This window comes from Talpa europaea (assembly GCF_964194135.1).
Source record: "Talpa europaea genome assembly, chromosome: 11".
NCBI classification, from domain to species: domain Eukaryota; kingdom Metazoa; phylum Chordata; class Mammalia; order Eulipotyphla; family Talpidae; genus Talpa; species Talpa europaea.
Genome location: NC_140078.1, coordinates 32,648,844 through 32,664,958, shown reverse-complemented (window position 1 = coordinate 32,664,958; position 16,115 = coordinate 32,648,844). Strand labels below are relative to the sequence as shown.

The following is a 16,115-nucleotide window of genomic DNA, read 5'->3' as shown; positions in this document are numbered from 1 at the left end:
ATGCTGACAGTTACTTTATAAATGTCACTGATTACAAATAGCTGAAGTGTGTTACAAAAACTATACCAGTATGTTCAGAATGATGGTGAAAATGTTTTTTGATATTGCTATAGCAACATAATGTTTAACTTGGGTGGCACTGTGAATTACTTTGTGACTTAGAGCTCTCAGATAAATTGAATAAATCATCCTTTGCCTATAAGAAAATGAATTATTTTCCTCAAATGATCTGTGCCATGGGGACATTTCAAATTGGGCTGTCCTGAGCCCCAGGTACTAGGTAGTAATGTATTTGGATATCCAGAGTTACTCAGAATGACATGAGTCTCTGTAGTCCTTGAAACATACGTAGGTCTGTATCTTCTGCAGGGCTAGTTTAAAATTGAAGTAAAGATCTGGGGAAGTAATTTATTATTGGCCTTGGTGCAGGTTTAGCTGCACATGACTTTCTTTTAAATATTGAAAGGTAAATACTTCATCACCTTAACTTCATCCTCTGGTCTATTTTACCTAAAATATTAATTTCTCTACCTAACATTTCAGAAAACCGTTTAGCCATGGTCAATAGTACAGAAATGTTTATTATGGATTATGCATGTGCTTAGAAAAATGAAATCAGCCTTTTTGGTTTTTTTTTAGTGTAGTAACATATAAACATGCCAAACCATCTACTTAAAAAAATTCATGTCTTTATTGGGAAAGGGAGATCCTAGAACTGAGTAATAAGCCTTCCATTTGGACAATGAGAATGACTAGAGAGATTTTAGAAGAAACTAATTCTTTAGTCTGATTCTGCTGACTGAATGGTTGTGCTTAATGCAACATCACCAACATTATATGGGATACCAATTAGTTGACAACTGCCTCGAAAGTCAACTGTTTTCTGACTTTCTTAGGTTTCTTTAAATTTCACTCTCTTGTTCCTGTGCCAGTCATTTTGGAAGGTAGAGACTTAAAATGTGAACTCTCTTGACCAGGTGCAATATTCCAGTTGGTGAGATAAGACAGAATAGGGCCAATGAGAGGCATTGTTCTGGCATACTAGTGAAAAATTCTAGAAAGTGTTCCCACTTTTTTTTTCTTTTCCTTTTACTACTCTTCCTGTAAGATCTTTCCTCCTCTTGTGATGTGAGAAATAGTAATCACCATTCAACATTTTCTGTATGAGGAAACTGAGACTTGATGTGTAAAGTGTTGGGTCTCGGAGTGAGTCCTCAGAACACAGAGCCTTCTAAAGCCAGTGTCTGATTCTGTCTACCCAGCAATCAGTATCTGATTCCGTCTACCTTCGCAGCCCTGTGCTCAACCTCTGCGCCACCAGGGGAGGCCCCTTAATTCTGCTTTGTAGCTATGGTAAAGGTAGTCTAACCAGGGCAGATAACTAAGACCTCTCATAAAACAAATCGAGAAGTGAGAGAAACATGAGTTGGGTTGAAGACTTGTCAGTTTCTTTTTGCTTTGCTATCTGATTTCATAATGGCACAGAGTTAGATGAGATCACTTAGTCCCCCTTCCATTCCCAAACTTGTGTTATTCTGTTGATTGTCTAGTTCTCTCTTATTTGGGTAAAACCCAGATAGTGTGAGCACATGGCACTAGATGTCTTACTAGGAAAGATGTTTAAGGCCCAAAGTTGTTGCTTGGTATTTGGAATCAGAAAGAAAGTTTCCTGTCATGAAGGGCGTGATAAAGAAATCTCAAAATGTCCTGTGTGGTTAAAAATACTCAGTTACACCCCCCCCCCCGTTGTTTTCAGGATCAGTGCTTACATTGAAGAGGAAGTCCAAAGACGGCTTCAGGATTTGCATCGTGTGATTGGCAACGACAGTAATACATCAGCAGATATGACAAAGGTGAGCTGGAGGAACCAGATGATACAGCCACTCTTTTTCACCATGACCCTTCAATAAGTTATTGGTGGTGGTGATGAGGTCTTTCATTATGTTTCTCAGTGAAAAAAATTGAGATGCAAAATATTCTAGAAACATTAAATAATGCTTGTGTGGAACTTGTGATGGTTTACAAATAGTATTAATTAAAGAATAAACTAAAAATTTTTGAACTCCTGGGGGATATTTTTAAGTGAATATAAAGTCTCCTAAAATGTTTTATTTACTTTGATTTATAAAAATTCTACATGTAACATTTTCTGTTTTCTCAAAAAATGCAATAAATTTCCTTAAGGATTTAATTTGTTTGATAAATTACACCAAGTAAATACAATTTTTGCCTTTGAGAAGATACATATTTGTGATAAGTTGATTTTTATCAAATTAAGGATACTTTATTTCTATCCTGCAAAAAAGTGTCCTAAGGAAATCTCTCTTTGAATATTATTCTTAGAATTTTAAGATCAGGAAAAATAGCTCAGTTTTCTTTTAAGCAGATGGATCGATAGAGTCATGTTTACCTTGGGGATAGAAGGGTTGTCATTGTTGAGTGACAAGTATGTTTCTTTAAAATTTTGTTCCCATAAATATTTCTAATCAAATCAGTTCTCTTCCCTTCTATGAACATACTATAATTTAATATGGAGGGCTTTTTATTTTCTTTTCAGAATAATGAGAAACTTCACAATGGTACCATTCAACGTAAGCTAAAATATGAGGTAGGTAATGATTTTTCAGATTGATAGGGTCGCCTTAAATTATGCCATGCTCGTGTGATTAAATTTTCTTAATGTTTAGTTGCATAATTAGAATTTTGAAGTCCCAGTGAGATTAATGGCTAATAGGGAAGGCAAGCTATTATATGGACTTAAAATTAAATGGAATCCTGCAGTTTAAAACTGCTTTGACTTTATTTGAATGGCATGTAGCTGTGGTGGAGGCCTTTGCTCGGCTTTTCCTCCGTAACTGTATCCTTTCCCTTGGTCTGCATTTAAAAGACAGAATTATATAATCAGAATCAGATATGGGGTTTGAAAATGAAACTGAGCACTTCTTGATGTTTTTAAAACCCTGCTTGTTTTATAGACTCCAAATTGGCTGTAGTACAAAGGAAATACTCTGGTTGATACGCTTGCTTCTCTGGTAGATTGTCAAACCAAGGTTTATTTGGACATACAATTTGTATGATTTTACTTATGTTTTCCCCAATGAGGGACTTGTCCTTGCTGTCTATTCCTAAATCAAAAAAGTGAAGAAACAAAACTACTAGTGGTAGACATCTCTTATGAATGGTGTCTATATTTTACTGGATAGAAAGCAGAAGGTTATAGATGGGTCTCTACAGCAGTTTTACTCGCTTTGGCCACTGCCACACCTTTTATCCAGTAATCCAATAATGGCATCATCTTCCTCTGAACACCTACATCCTTATTGGGTAATCTTGTGAAGAATAGGACCTTACCTTTCCTAATTCTGCTTTTTTTTTTTTTTTTAAAGATTTATTTATTTATTTATTTATACAAGCATTGGGTATAGTCAGAAGCCTGGGAGGGTGAGAGGATTCACCAGAGCCAGAGCAAGGACCAGAACAGGCAGACTGATGAAATACACTGCTGAGGGGAGCAGCGGGTGCAGCAGGAGAGGTCTGTCGCACCATGTGGGACCCTGAACTGGCATTGCAGAGGCTGTGGGCAGCTTCGCAGCCCTGTGCTCAACCTCTGCGCCACCAGGGGAGGCCCCTTAATTCTGCTTTGTAGCTATGGTAAAGGTAGTCTAACCAGGGCAGATAACTAAGACCTCTCATAAAACAAATCGAGAAGTGAGAGAAACATGAGTTGGGTTGAAGACTTGTCAGTTTCTTTTTGCTTTGCTATCTGATTTCATTATATATGTCCTGATTTCTTTTGCATTTTGGACAAAAGGTCATGGACTTACTTTAAAAATAAAATTTGATCATTTTGAAAATCAGGTCAAATATTTTAAGATTTACTTTAGAGTAAATGAAGTACTCAACCAGGAAATGGATACTGTGGATCTACATATATATCTCAAAATACTTCACACTTCTCTAAGATATATGATATGGTAATTGATGTTCTATGTGTGAATCATATCTTCTGTTTTTAAATCATATATCAATCAATACAAATGACTTAGGCTTTTGATTAAGCCTCTGAATTAATGCATACAATGAAACCAATGACTGCAAGAATCATCATGTACAAAAGAATCACAAAACATGCTACCACATTTCCATTTCAACTGTTTTTGACATCTTGAACAGAAAAGTTATATTGCCCAGATTCTGCCCAGAGATGTCATTGACACTTCCAGTGTCATTGAAGAGAAGAGAGTGGAGGTGGATCAGAACAACCACCAGAATCTTCCCATGACCTGGAACCTCTCAGGCCCTTTAACTCCCTCCTCAGCATTGCTGGCTCAAACCCACTGGCGGAGGGATCAGCCCTCATCACATGAGGTGCAGAGGAGTGACTGAAAATACAGTGGTCCTGAGAACCTGGGCAGTATTCAACCAGAATGTTTTAATCTGCCTAAAATCTCTTTTTTAAATGAAAGCAATACCAGCAATGTAGACCATTTGCAAGCTAAGTCAGAAAACTTCAGTGAATTGATGATTGGTAAAGATGAACACTGTGTGGGAATTCAGTCTGGCTGGACTTTGCTGCAACACACATCCCGGGAAGTATCTATAAGCAGTGGAAACAAGCAGACCAGGCAGGGCCAGTTACTCTCCTTTGTCCTTTCAGCAAGTATTTCCAGTGAGGAGAGTGCATCCTGTGACTGTCCTCAGAGTGTACCAGCCTCAGTGTTTTGGAGCAAGCAGCAAGCTGAGAAAGAGCTGCTGAGAAAGAGCTGCTGAAAAATCTGGTTCTTCAGAGTCACTAATAAGTACCAGCACAGAAGGAAACAGTAGGTTGGGATATTTTCACCAAAGGCTCTTAGAATTTTATAAAGATACTAGCTGTCACCTGTGAGAGGCTAGCACGAATGTGATCAGCAACACGAGGAGCTTGCATGACTCAGGGGGGCTCCTCTCCCACATCTCAGCTTTTATCAGATGGCTGCCATTTCTGAAACACTTACCACTGGGCACACCCTTGAAGTCTCGCAGGGCATCATCAGAATTTCACTCTCCCCTAGCTCAGAGTGGCGACAGCAGCAGCAAAGAGACAGGGGCTGCCAGGCCAGCAGAGCACACCATGCCTTGCAGAGCACCAGGCCTCCTTCCTGCCTCCACAGCTGCAGAGTTACCAGATGCCTTGCCAAGCTCAAGTTTCCAACTGGAATATGAAGATGCTGGAAAGAGCTCTGTGTTGAAGCAGACCCTTGTGCAATTCCCAGACCAGATGCTGAAACTTCAAGAATGCCCTTTAAAAGACTTTCTTGAGCATGTGACTTGTTCCCTACCAGAACTTTTGAGTGACATGAATGATTCAAAGGCATTTACTGGCTTACTGTTGCTAACTGCATAGAACCAGACCCCCGGCAGCTTGCTTGCTCCTGCTTTGTTCAACTTTATATGCGTTGGTTGTGTCTTATAACCAACCCAGCTCAGTGGGAATTTTTCATGCTCTACCTCTGTCTGATCTACAGGAGATTCAAATTGGCTTTGGTGGACAGAGCATTCGATTCCTGGCCTCTGCTGAGAGTCTCCTGCTCACTGTATTTAGTTACAACAAAAACCTCTGTCAACAGATATGCCATGACCTCCTCTGTGTCCTGGTATCTGAGTCTGAGTTTGCTGCCTGCACTAATCATCTTTTACTCCAACAAGATCTGGTTCAGCTTTCACTTGATTGGAAAGCAGAAATTCCTGATTTAGTTTTGGCAAACGGAGTTTGGTTGTCATCCAAATTCCACAATACCTTAGTTGACCTGATTTACTTCCTTCATGGAAACTAGCATTCCCTCTCTGGCGGAGGTCCAGTTATTATTCTACATGACAGTCAGAGTTGAGGGTGACTCCAGCCAGGACTGCTACCAGTCACTTGTCCTACCGACCACCCACATTGCTCTTGTGTGGGAAGATCGCGTTTTCCACCCTTATGCTTGTTCTCTAAACACACCTTCTGCACAAAAACAATTTGATGTGATCAAATGCTGTGCTTTAAAGGAATTCAGGGGTGTTGTTGTTCCAGAGAAGAAAAAATTACCAACAGTTGAATTTTTCTTCTTACAAAAACTCAAACTCTCTTCAGATTCAGGAACTAGTCAGGCCGAACACTGTCTGGAGGCTCAGAATGTCCAGTTGTTCAACAGCCCATTGTGTCTTCCGGCCAGTAAGAATGTGGCACCTGAGGTCTGGAAACTGACCCTAAACTCTCAGGAAGAGGCTCTGTGTCTGATCTCAATTTGACAAGGCTCTAGGGTAGAGAAATATAAAAATACTCTGTATATCTTGTGTGAACTTTAATAAAATGAACATGATGAAAACACTCAAGGACTGATTCTCAGTGTAGCTAATTGATTTGAAACTGGAAAAACGCACACCTCTAAGTAGAAAATGTCAATGTTTTTAATATCTAAAATAAAATAAAAGTGGATAGAGAACACTGATATAATATCTGTATTGCCACTTTGCTTCCTGTTCTTGAAATTCAGCCTTGTAAATTTGGGTCTGCCTCATTATTTGTGAGGTGATTAAAGCATTTCTGATTGTGTTGGCTCCAAGTCGACTTGTAGTACGACGACTTGGAAACTGCGTCTGCTGGATTTCAGCAGGCTAATTTGTGCTGCCTGAAAAAGTGCCGGGGTTGGCAGTTAACTTCTTTGACATCCTCCATTTTAGCCATGAGTAGGACAGCTTTGTGGCAGAGCACATTAGTGATGCATCAAGCTTCCTGAAAAGAGCCAGGGATTTAGAATCTTTGCCCATCACTGTGATGGGTAGGATGGAGACCACATTGTATGCCCTGAAGTCTCCTTATGCTAATTACCTTTCCTTCCTCCTTTCAGACTTGTGGAACATTCCTTTTCAACCTGTGTGGTTTCTGCGCCTTGCTTTGAGTACTCTTCCTATTTGCCACATGCCCCCACATGCCAATTCTTTCACTGAGCTTTTGTATTTCTATCCTGGAAAGGTTCTTTATTTCCAACTCTTAACTTTTTCTAGCAATTTCTTGATGTTATCATCAAATATGGGGTCACCTCAAAGACATTTGGCATTTTTCCCTGATCCCCCCCCTTTTGCCTCTCACCTGACCCATCAGTCGGTCTGACCAAGGTGTTCTGCTGACCTGAGTGAGCTGTGCCTGGTGGAAACCTCTAGAAAACTCTAGATGAGTTTCTAGCCATCTCAGCCTCAGATAGGGCTTCTCTCCTTATGAAGTACTATGTAGTCATCAGTTGGCTTAACACTGGGCTCTTCCAAATCTCTCCTTTTTTACTCTCTCTATATTTATTTATTAATTTTTTTGAGTTATTCTGTCAGTGTTTTGACCCTTGGGCATGTGTGTTCTATTAAATCCCAAAGACTCAGAAGGAAGGAAATGTACCTCTTCAAAATGCCATCCGTTCTCCTTCCATTCCCAGCCAGGATCTTGCTTAACTCCAAGCAGCTACTCGTCCAGTGTAATATCCAGCTGAGCCAGTTAATGTCTCCATGAAGTCATTCATTTCAGCCCTGGCATGCAAGGGTCATTACATCTTCGGAAAACGTATGACATAAATGTTATATTCCTTACTCTGTGGTAGAGACAGTGTCAAAGCCTGGCCTAGCCAGAAATTTAAGCTTGGCCAGGGAGTGAAGATGTTCCCTCTTCCCTCACAGGTATCACAACAAGCTACTCACTTCTACATTGTCATCTTTAATTTTTCTCTACCTCCTTTCTGGGGAGGTAAATTGCAAAAGACAGGAAACTATGTAGCTACATACTGATGGCTACAGCCTTGCTTGAGTGGAGGCAGTTTTGTCTCTTTCAGGCTTTAGAATTCAAATGATTTTAGATGGAGCATATTTTGGTTGGTTCCACAATCTTTTCCCTCCTACCCACCCCCATACATATGTACAACATACAACATACATACCCTGACTGTTGTCTTAACATGTAAAATCTTTTGAGTCTGTGATGAGGACATCATTAAATGAGTTAGCTTATCACAATCTTGCCTGATAGATCTTATGTCATGGAAAAGATTTCTAAAATGAACCAAGACAGTCTTTTAAGATCTCATCAATAATATTTCTCCTAATTTATTTTCATATTTTTAAACTTTTTTAGTTAATATATTTTGCATTCACCTTTCAATATTGTATGATATATCCTAGATAAAAAAGATCAGAATTGATTATGAAAACCAGAGGAAATGGAATTTCAGGTGCTAGCAGAGGGATACTATGGTTGTAAATAGAAACAATGTAGTCCTTAATTTTACCAAAGAGAGAGAAAAATTATACAGACTTGCTCGTTCGCACAGATAAAACCACTTAATTTTATTGTCTTCTATATTATGGTCTTTAATGTTGTTCATAGATGAAACCTGCAGCAAATATGGGCATTGTGTAAAAGTCATATGTTCATTATGGTTTCTCATTCTGCTTTGTGATTCAACGAGGCCACTGTAAGGATTACATTCAGGTCTCACCACAGAGCAGAAATAGCCTCTGGTGTTCAGATGTTACTTGTCATTTCTTTCACCTAAGAACACTTTTTACCTTGCTATCAAATATGGTTGTTGATAATGAGAATTTGATTTACTATCCATGAAGTAAGTATTTAGGTTGTCATAATGTCTGTAGAAGCCAGTGTATTAGTGTTTATGCCGATGTACTGTAGCAGTCTCCCTCTGGCTCCGCTGGCTCTTGAGGGTTCTGCACCCATGATGCTACATTAGAGAGCAAGTATGAGAGTCTCCCTATCCAGCCTAATGGAACATCCTCTCAGTTGTAATGAGTTTTTGCATGGAAAAAAAAAATAGCTTCATACATACTTTGTTATGTAACATTTTGCATTGTTGTAATATAGGCATAAGTATTACATCATGGGACCTGTTAATGCATTCTAGACAATACCTCTTTGAGTACTTTTGAAACAGTGATTTCATCTGATTTTGATTAAAATCCATTTTGCTCACAGCTGCCTGTTTTACAGACTTGTGTTTGGCAGGATGGATTTATTTAGTCTTTGTTGAAAAACATTTCAAAACTGTTTGTCTCCCTGTTTTCATTATATATAAATGTATGTATGTGTGTATATGTATCCTTCGAGAGTACTAATCTTCCAGCAGTAGTAATTACAGAAACTTTTATTTACATTCTTTTCCCTAGATTATTTAAAGCTTTGTATGATAAATAGTTTAGAGCACTTTTATTAATGTTTCTTTGATAGTCAAATTGACTTGTTGGATAGGTCAGTTTTCCAATGAGGTTTTTTTTTTTAATTTTATTTACACAGCCTTTAGTATGCATCTTAGACAGTACTGCTTCATCCCTTAAAATATCTTGTGTGATAGATGTCCTATCAGTCAACTATTGCCAAATAACAAACCACCCTCAAAAATTCAGTGGCATACAACAATAGCAACAACAAAAAGCTTTTTATTTCTCATTAATGGTTGAGGTGTTTTTGTTGCAGAGTACAGGTCATCTGCTGCTCAGCTATGGTTCATCTGCTCTTCATGTCTCATTTTGGAATCTGTGCTAAACATACTGTGGCAATCATGATGATAACAGAAAGCATAAAATGTCAACCATTTTGGGAACACCCAGTGGCCAAACAAATCAGATGGCCAAGTCCAAAGTCAAGGGGCAAGAAAATACATCCTGTACCAACAAGCTATGACAAGATAAAGAATACACACTACTAATGCTACTGCTAATAATAGTAATACTACTATTAATGCTGCTAGAGGGGAGAGAAGAATTGGGATCAGTAATTCAGTCTACCATAAATATATTATGTTAGGGTTCCCAAGGATATTAAAGATAAAATTCAGATAAGATTTGTAGGATTTTATTCCTAAAGGAAATATAGCATTAGTGGGAAGAACATATGTCATGGGCCCTTTAAAATTAATTATTTCAGTTTGCTTTCCAATTCACATTAATGGTCACTGTCTGCCTCTGAAGCAGTTTGTTCATTGGGAACTGTTCTCTTTATTAAACTGTAGTTTCCATCACCTTCCATGCAAGGTCTCCACCTGCACAGTCCTGCCATTTGTGACACTCTTCCATAGGAGAAAGAATAGGCCTATTCAACATGCTTTCTGTATCACAACCTTTCAGTGTAAATAGTTATCCCCCTTATCTCTGATTTTTCTTCTTCACCTCCAGAGAGACTCTTCAGTCTATCTGCTATTTCTTATACAGCACATTTTCCAAACAACCGCCATCCAATATCCTGTTAAGGATGCACTCTTATAATGTGTGAAAGCCTGCTTTATAAGAAATGAAATCAAATGATTCAGTTAGTGAGAAGTAAAGCCTATATTAAATCATTCCTCCTCTTTTTAATATCTGGTTTATCTGGTTTAAATCTTTTATTGTTGAAGATGCAGTGTATTACAATCCCAACTTGTTTATATTGTAGTTTATATTGTATGGAGTTCTGTCCCATGTACTTTTGAGCCCCATAGTGTTCCTACTGGAATGGAGGAATAACTTTCATTGATCACCATTCCCTATTTGGGGATTTCACTCAAGATCCTTTGATTGAGAATTGGACTCAAATCCACATCTTATTCCAGAACATATATTCTTTCCACAACACCAAAGTCACCTCCAAGTTATGATGGTTCCTAATATTTTTGGAGTAAATTTTGTACTGATTTTTTTAAATAGGAATGACTGTGCTAGAAATGGATGTTTCAAATACTTGCCAAATTGATTTTTTTTAGCTTGAAAACTTTTCTAGAAATTTCTAGACATTAAAGTTTATTTCTCTTTTTATGAGTTTTGATTTTTCTCCCTGTGAATGGCCTCACCAGTGTCTGTGAAAATTGTTTCTTTGCTTGAACCTTAAGTCACTTTTTTGCTATCTGCATTTTTAGCTCCTACATAAGAAATCTTGGATAAAGTCATAGTGTAAATGTGATACAGATAACCTGTATACTTAATGTTGCTCCTTTAGCTGGAAGGATAAATATTATGTGCTATAGAAACCTGATTGTGAGCCCTCACAAACCTCCTCCGGTCTCCCACCCCCACCTCCACTTTAATTTCTCCTGCACCTTAGAATTTATCACAGTTTGAATCTAAAGCAGAGCTCAGTAAAAATCAGTGAGTGAAGATGAGTGGTGCTTTTCATGGCTAATCAAAGACATTGTAGAATAGAAGGGAGAACATACGAATTTTGTCTCCTGAGTGACCCAAGATTCTGTATTAATGTTTGGTAGTGAGAGTCATGTTGCAGCTGTTGCCATGTTTGCGATCATCAGTTTAATGATAAGTTATGCAGAAACAATGGCCATTATAGGAAGAAATCTTTAATCATTAAGAGAAAAATGGTGACATTTTTAGTAGTTGCAAGTTGAAACTTTCATCAGGTATCTAGTATTTCCAAACATTGAAACAATGTTGATCACTTTAGATCTGTATGGATGAAATAATCTATTCTGATTAGAATCATGAAGTGGAAATGTTAGCCAGATCTTTTGTATTTGCCTAAAGGATAATAAGGGTAAATAAGATATTTCACAAATATCTTTGTCTTAACACAGTTTTTCATTTTCTGGGTAATTGATCTTTAGAGATAAATATCAAAATTTAAGAAATACTCCTTTCTTTAAGAACTCATTTCTATTTGCTGATATGAGTATTCTAAATTCACTTTAAAATGAGATGAGTGTTATTTCTTGATGTTATACTATTGTTCTCAACTTGACAGGAATGGTCAGGATGTACCTGTAACATGTGTTGCCATATACTTTAGCAAAATCTAATTCAGTTGTGGGCACTGAGCTTTCCAAGATACCATGGTTTTAGCACAAGGCATAGGTGTAGGCAGCTTCATCTTCTGACGATGACGATAAACTTATTTTTGTTTTTTACCATATTCATAAATTATACCTGTTCATGTGACTTTTCTTTATTACCTGTTTCTTGCAACATAGCATATATTTGGGGATATAACATCCTTACCATTTCCACAGCAGACCCCATTTTCAAATTGTTGGGATATAGTATGCTGGGTCATAGTAGGTGATTAATACACAATAGTTGTAGTTGGAGCTATCACTATGGCATTTGTGGTTAAAAAAAGAGAAGTTACAAATGTGTGCTTATGCTGGGAACAGATAAAGGAAAATTAATAATTTTGTTCCATCTGATTTGACAAAACAGTCATAATCTGTGTTCTAGAGGCAAAGCTCAGACATATAGCTCTAGATCAGATAGCAGTGCTTAGATCGACCTTGTCATGGTCAAAGTATACACTGAATTTAGCCATCTGGTATGTAATTAAAGTGTTTAGGGGGAAATGTTGATGACTCCCTACAGAATTGGTCCATTTTGTACCTTCTGTAGTGCTGACAGTGATCTAAGTGGATGTGAATGCCACTTTCTATTAATTTCCTTAATTTTCCCCCTTTTAAGGGGCTAGAATAGGAGAGAAGATTCTAATCTGAATATTCAGAATATAGCTTGTGTTCATTCTGCTTCCCTTGGCTAAAGGCCTGACTATAGTGTTTCCTCAATAATGGAAGAAAATAGTTTTTTTGTTGATACAGCACATTATTTAATTAAATGCTATCAGAAAAAAAAATTCATTGTCTTATTTTAAATATCATATTTCTTATGTGTGTAGAAATGTAATTCAAGATACTAATTATGTACTTTTCCTTCACCTTTTAATTCTAAGTAAAACCACTCCATGGTGCATTTAAAATTCCTTGAAATGTCTTAACAATTTATCTATGCCAGATCTGCTGCGAGATGTGTTTCTGAACATATAGCCTTTCATATTTTTTACCTCCTACTACCATTTGTCACCAACTTCCTCTTCCAAGTCTAAGAAATCTTCTTTGCCACGTGTAGAGAAATTGTAACTGATTCCAAAATAAATAATTCTGTAAAAGTTTAAAAGCTCCCTTAAATAATGGGATGGAATATGATACAGCACACATTCACTTGTCTAGTTTAAAACTTAAGATATTCAAAATATAGCTACTTTAACTAAAAATAATTGAGGAGACATTTATGATAGTTTTCTTTCCTGCCCAACATAAACATAGTTTAGGAGAATGTCAGGAACCTTTCCCACTATATCCTGAGAATACTATTTTTCTCATGAAATTGACTTAAAAGGTAATTTCTAAAAATTACTTTGTAGCAATGATTTGATGGAAACACATGCTCTTGATTTTTCTCTCTGCTCAAATGACTTGAGATCCCTAATGTATTTTACAGCTAGTCATTTTTGCAGTTACTCATTTCTCTATACCCAACATTTACTTATGAAATCAATGGGATTGAAATGTACAGTGGCTGTGCATTCTAGTGGGGGACACTGACAATATTTCTGAATCTGACTGGAGCAGTGGCTTTCATCCCATCTAGAACCACCTTTAAAATGACACATTGCAGGTGCTATAAAGGACTGTTTTAGACTTAGGTAGTCTGCATAAATATGAGTTCCAGTTCCCCCCAGATTACTGATCCCTACTTAATTTATACACTCCATTAAGTTTTCAAAGGCAGACTTGTTTTCTTTAAAGTGTCCATTAATGCAATATTTAGACAAATATCTTTTCATTAGGGATTGATTTCAGAATTATACATTCTTAGAAATCGAGACCTTATAGCTTCAAAATGCCCATGACATAGCCAAACCTTCAGTTCTGGTTTTAACAACTTGAAAAGCTGCTTAATAAAAAGAAAAAAAGTTAAGATAGCATTTACTAACTTTAGAATATAACCCATCTAAATAGAGTGGAAAAAACAAAATTTTGTTCAAAACTTAACGCTGTTGAGAAAATCTAATGGTCTTTTAAATTATAGATACTTTGTGTATTCTCAGACCTGGCTCTGTGCATGGTACACAATTGGTACTTAGTAAAAGACACCAATTTTGATGTCTATTTTAGGAGTGCCTATTAGAAAAGACAATGGGAAGTTAAAGTTAAGCCTCCATTAGTTAACTAATGATATACCTTTGTGTCCTTGGCTGCAGCTCTTCTTTAGTAAAATCCACAACATTCGAATATCAGCGTATATATTCATAGTCTTTCTCAGTGCCCAGTTACAGATTGCTAATCTTGCCAATTTTCAGTTGGCTTGTCAGAATGTGCCTTTAAATGGAAGTCACACAGGGCAGGCCACTGCAGTGTTCACAGCCGGATTTCTGCCTTGGAGTTTGGGGTTTGGTAAATATCATGCCCATTTCATAGACATCAGAAAGCTGAGGTACAGAGAGGGTGGCTCAGAGGCTATATCCTAAAGCAAGGATTGGATTCTGATTCTTCTCTTTCTTACTCTCTTTAAAGTAAACATTACATGGCATCCCAAGTCTTTTTTCTCTGATTACTTCAGGGAAGTGGATGATGGTAGAGTTTTAATACCATGTGTGTCACACTTGCTGATCTTGTAATCCATACCTTTTTGGGAACCCATGTGATCCTGAAAAGTTTAAGTATATAAATGGAGGTCTCCGCAGGCAAAATTGTAAAAAGGTAGCATTTGTCTTTCAGAGCTTTTCCTTTGCAGATGTGTGTGACAGCCATGGGCTAAAGTGACAAAAGTCCAGTTGATAGGTAAATCATTCTAATAATGATCTCTCAGAAAGGATTTTTGATATTTTAGAATTTACCATTTCCATTTTTAGTTGATTAAAGGAAAAAGATTTAATAGACTGTCTTCCTCCTGTTCCTCATTCTCACTGCTTAGGGCAGAACCTGTAACTTCCACATCGACTGCAGTGTGCACCTTTTATAGTTTAGCCAGTAGGGAGAATCTCTCTTAAGTAATGAGTCTTTCCTCTCAACTAGTATTGTCAGTTACTAGTTGTTTAAAATTCCTATAGGAGCATTCCCTGAGCTGGGATTGTTCCAAGCTACAGTGTGCTCCCTCTCCCACAACTCCCAACTTCCAACATACATGTGCTGTAGCAAGTTGATTTCCCAAGTGATTGTGACAGATCTGGAAAAGAGATTGTTTCTACTTGAAAAATACAGTTACTAAGGTTGAAACAGAAAAGATCAGGGCTTCAGCAGCAGATCAAGAACTTGATGGAAAAATCATGGCATTTACAGTTCAGAGACTCAACATTAAGTGTGTTCTTTGAAAATTTAAAAAAAAAAAACATGAAATTATTTCTGTCTTTTTACCATTGACCACATTCCATGTTTCAGGAAATGTCTATGTTTAATATAATTTTGTAATTACACCGTCAGTACATTGAAAAGTATTATTAATATACATACTGAGAAACTCTTTTTAAGAATAATTTCTGACTGCAGTGTGGAAACAGCTAAATAAGTGCAATATTGAGATTAAATTAATGGTTATTATTTTGACCAGCCATGTGGGGAAAAAAATCCAGATACTTAAAGACTTGTGATTTCATGTCATGTCAAAATGTTGACACTGTCAGCAGGAAGAGAGCAGCTAGCTGAGACAATGTATATACCTCTGTTGCATCAGAAATCCAGTTTCCAAACACACAGCTAGGATGGACTTTCCACATTATACCTGGCTAAGGATCTGAGAGTGTAGGATCCTTTTCTGCCTGGGAGAAAGTGAGCTTATTGCCCGCTGTTTTCTTTCTGTTCTAATAAATGGGTTTTACTGCATCATCATTGTGTTTTCATCCCCTTAAGTTCTGGGTGTGTTGAAATCAGCCCAATTATCTGAAATGGATGAAACCATTTTAGAATTCCATGGAAGTAGTATGGCACAATGGTGACATATGCAGGTTCTAAATCAGCCTGAGTTCAAACCCGACTCTACCACTTACCTCTATCGGTTACCTGCATTCTCACTCCTGGGCCTCTTGTCTGATAAATGGGGTTAATAATGGTTCATACCTCATAGGGGAATTGTGAGGATTAAGTGAAACAAACACTATAAACTGTTTAGAACTGTTCTTCGTATCCAGTAAGTATTTAATAAACGCTAACTATAATTATGATTGTAATTATTGATTGCTGCTGTTGCTTCAGAAATGTATTTTCTTATGTTTTCTACAATCTAGATTAGTGCAAACAATATGAATTGTTTAGTGATTTCCTCCCATTCACTCTTGAGAGAACTAATTTTGAAGATTTATTTTT

General features: G+C 37.2%; 1 protein-coding gene and 1 pseudogene across 4 annotated transcripts in view; both read left to right on the top strand.

Annotated features, from left to right (window-relative positions):
* The window catches only part of KIF16B (kinesin family member 16B), a gene marked incomplete at both ends in the record, with an annotated part of 259,483 nt that overhangs the window by 179,768 nt on the left and 63,600 nt on the right, over window positions 1–16,115 (top strand). For all 3 annotated transcript variants that reach the window (XM_084248158.1, XM_084248157.1, XM_084248156.1), the window contains 2 exons: window positions 1,757–1,853; window positions 2,558–2,608. In XM_084248158.1, the coding sequence (XP_084104284.1) occupies window positions 1,757–1,853; window positions 2,558–2,608 (148 nt within the window). The remainder of the gene's footprint in view (window positions 1–1,756; window positions 1,854–2,557; window positions 2,609–16,115) is intronic.
* On the top strand, window positions 5,111–6,267 carry LOC311179349 (annotated as a pseudogene). Its single transcript has one exon. The product of its transcript is annotated as an uncharacterized misc_RNA (transcript).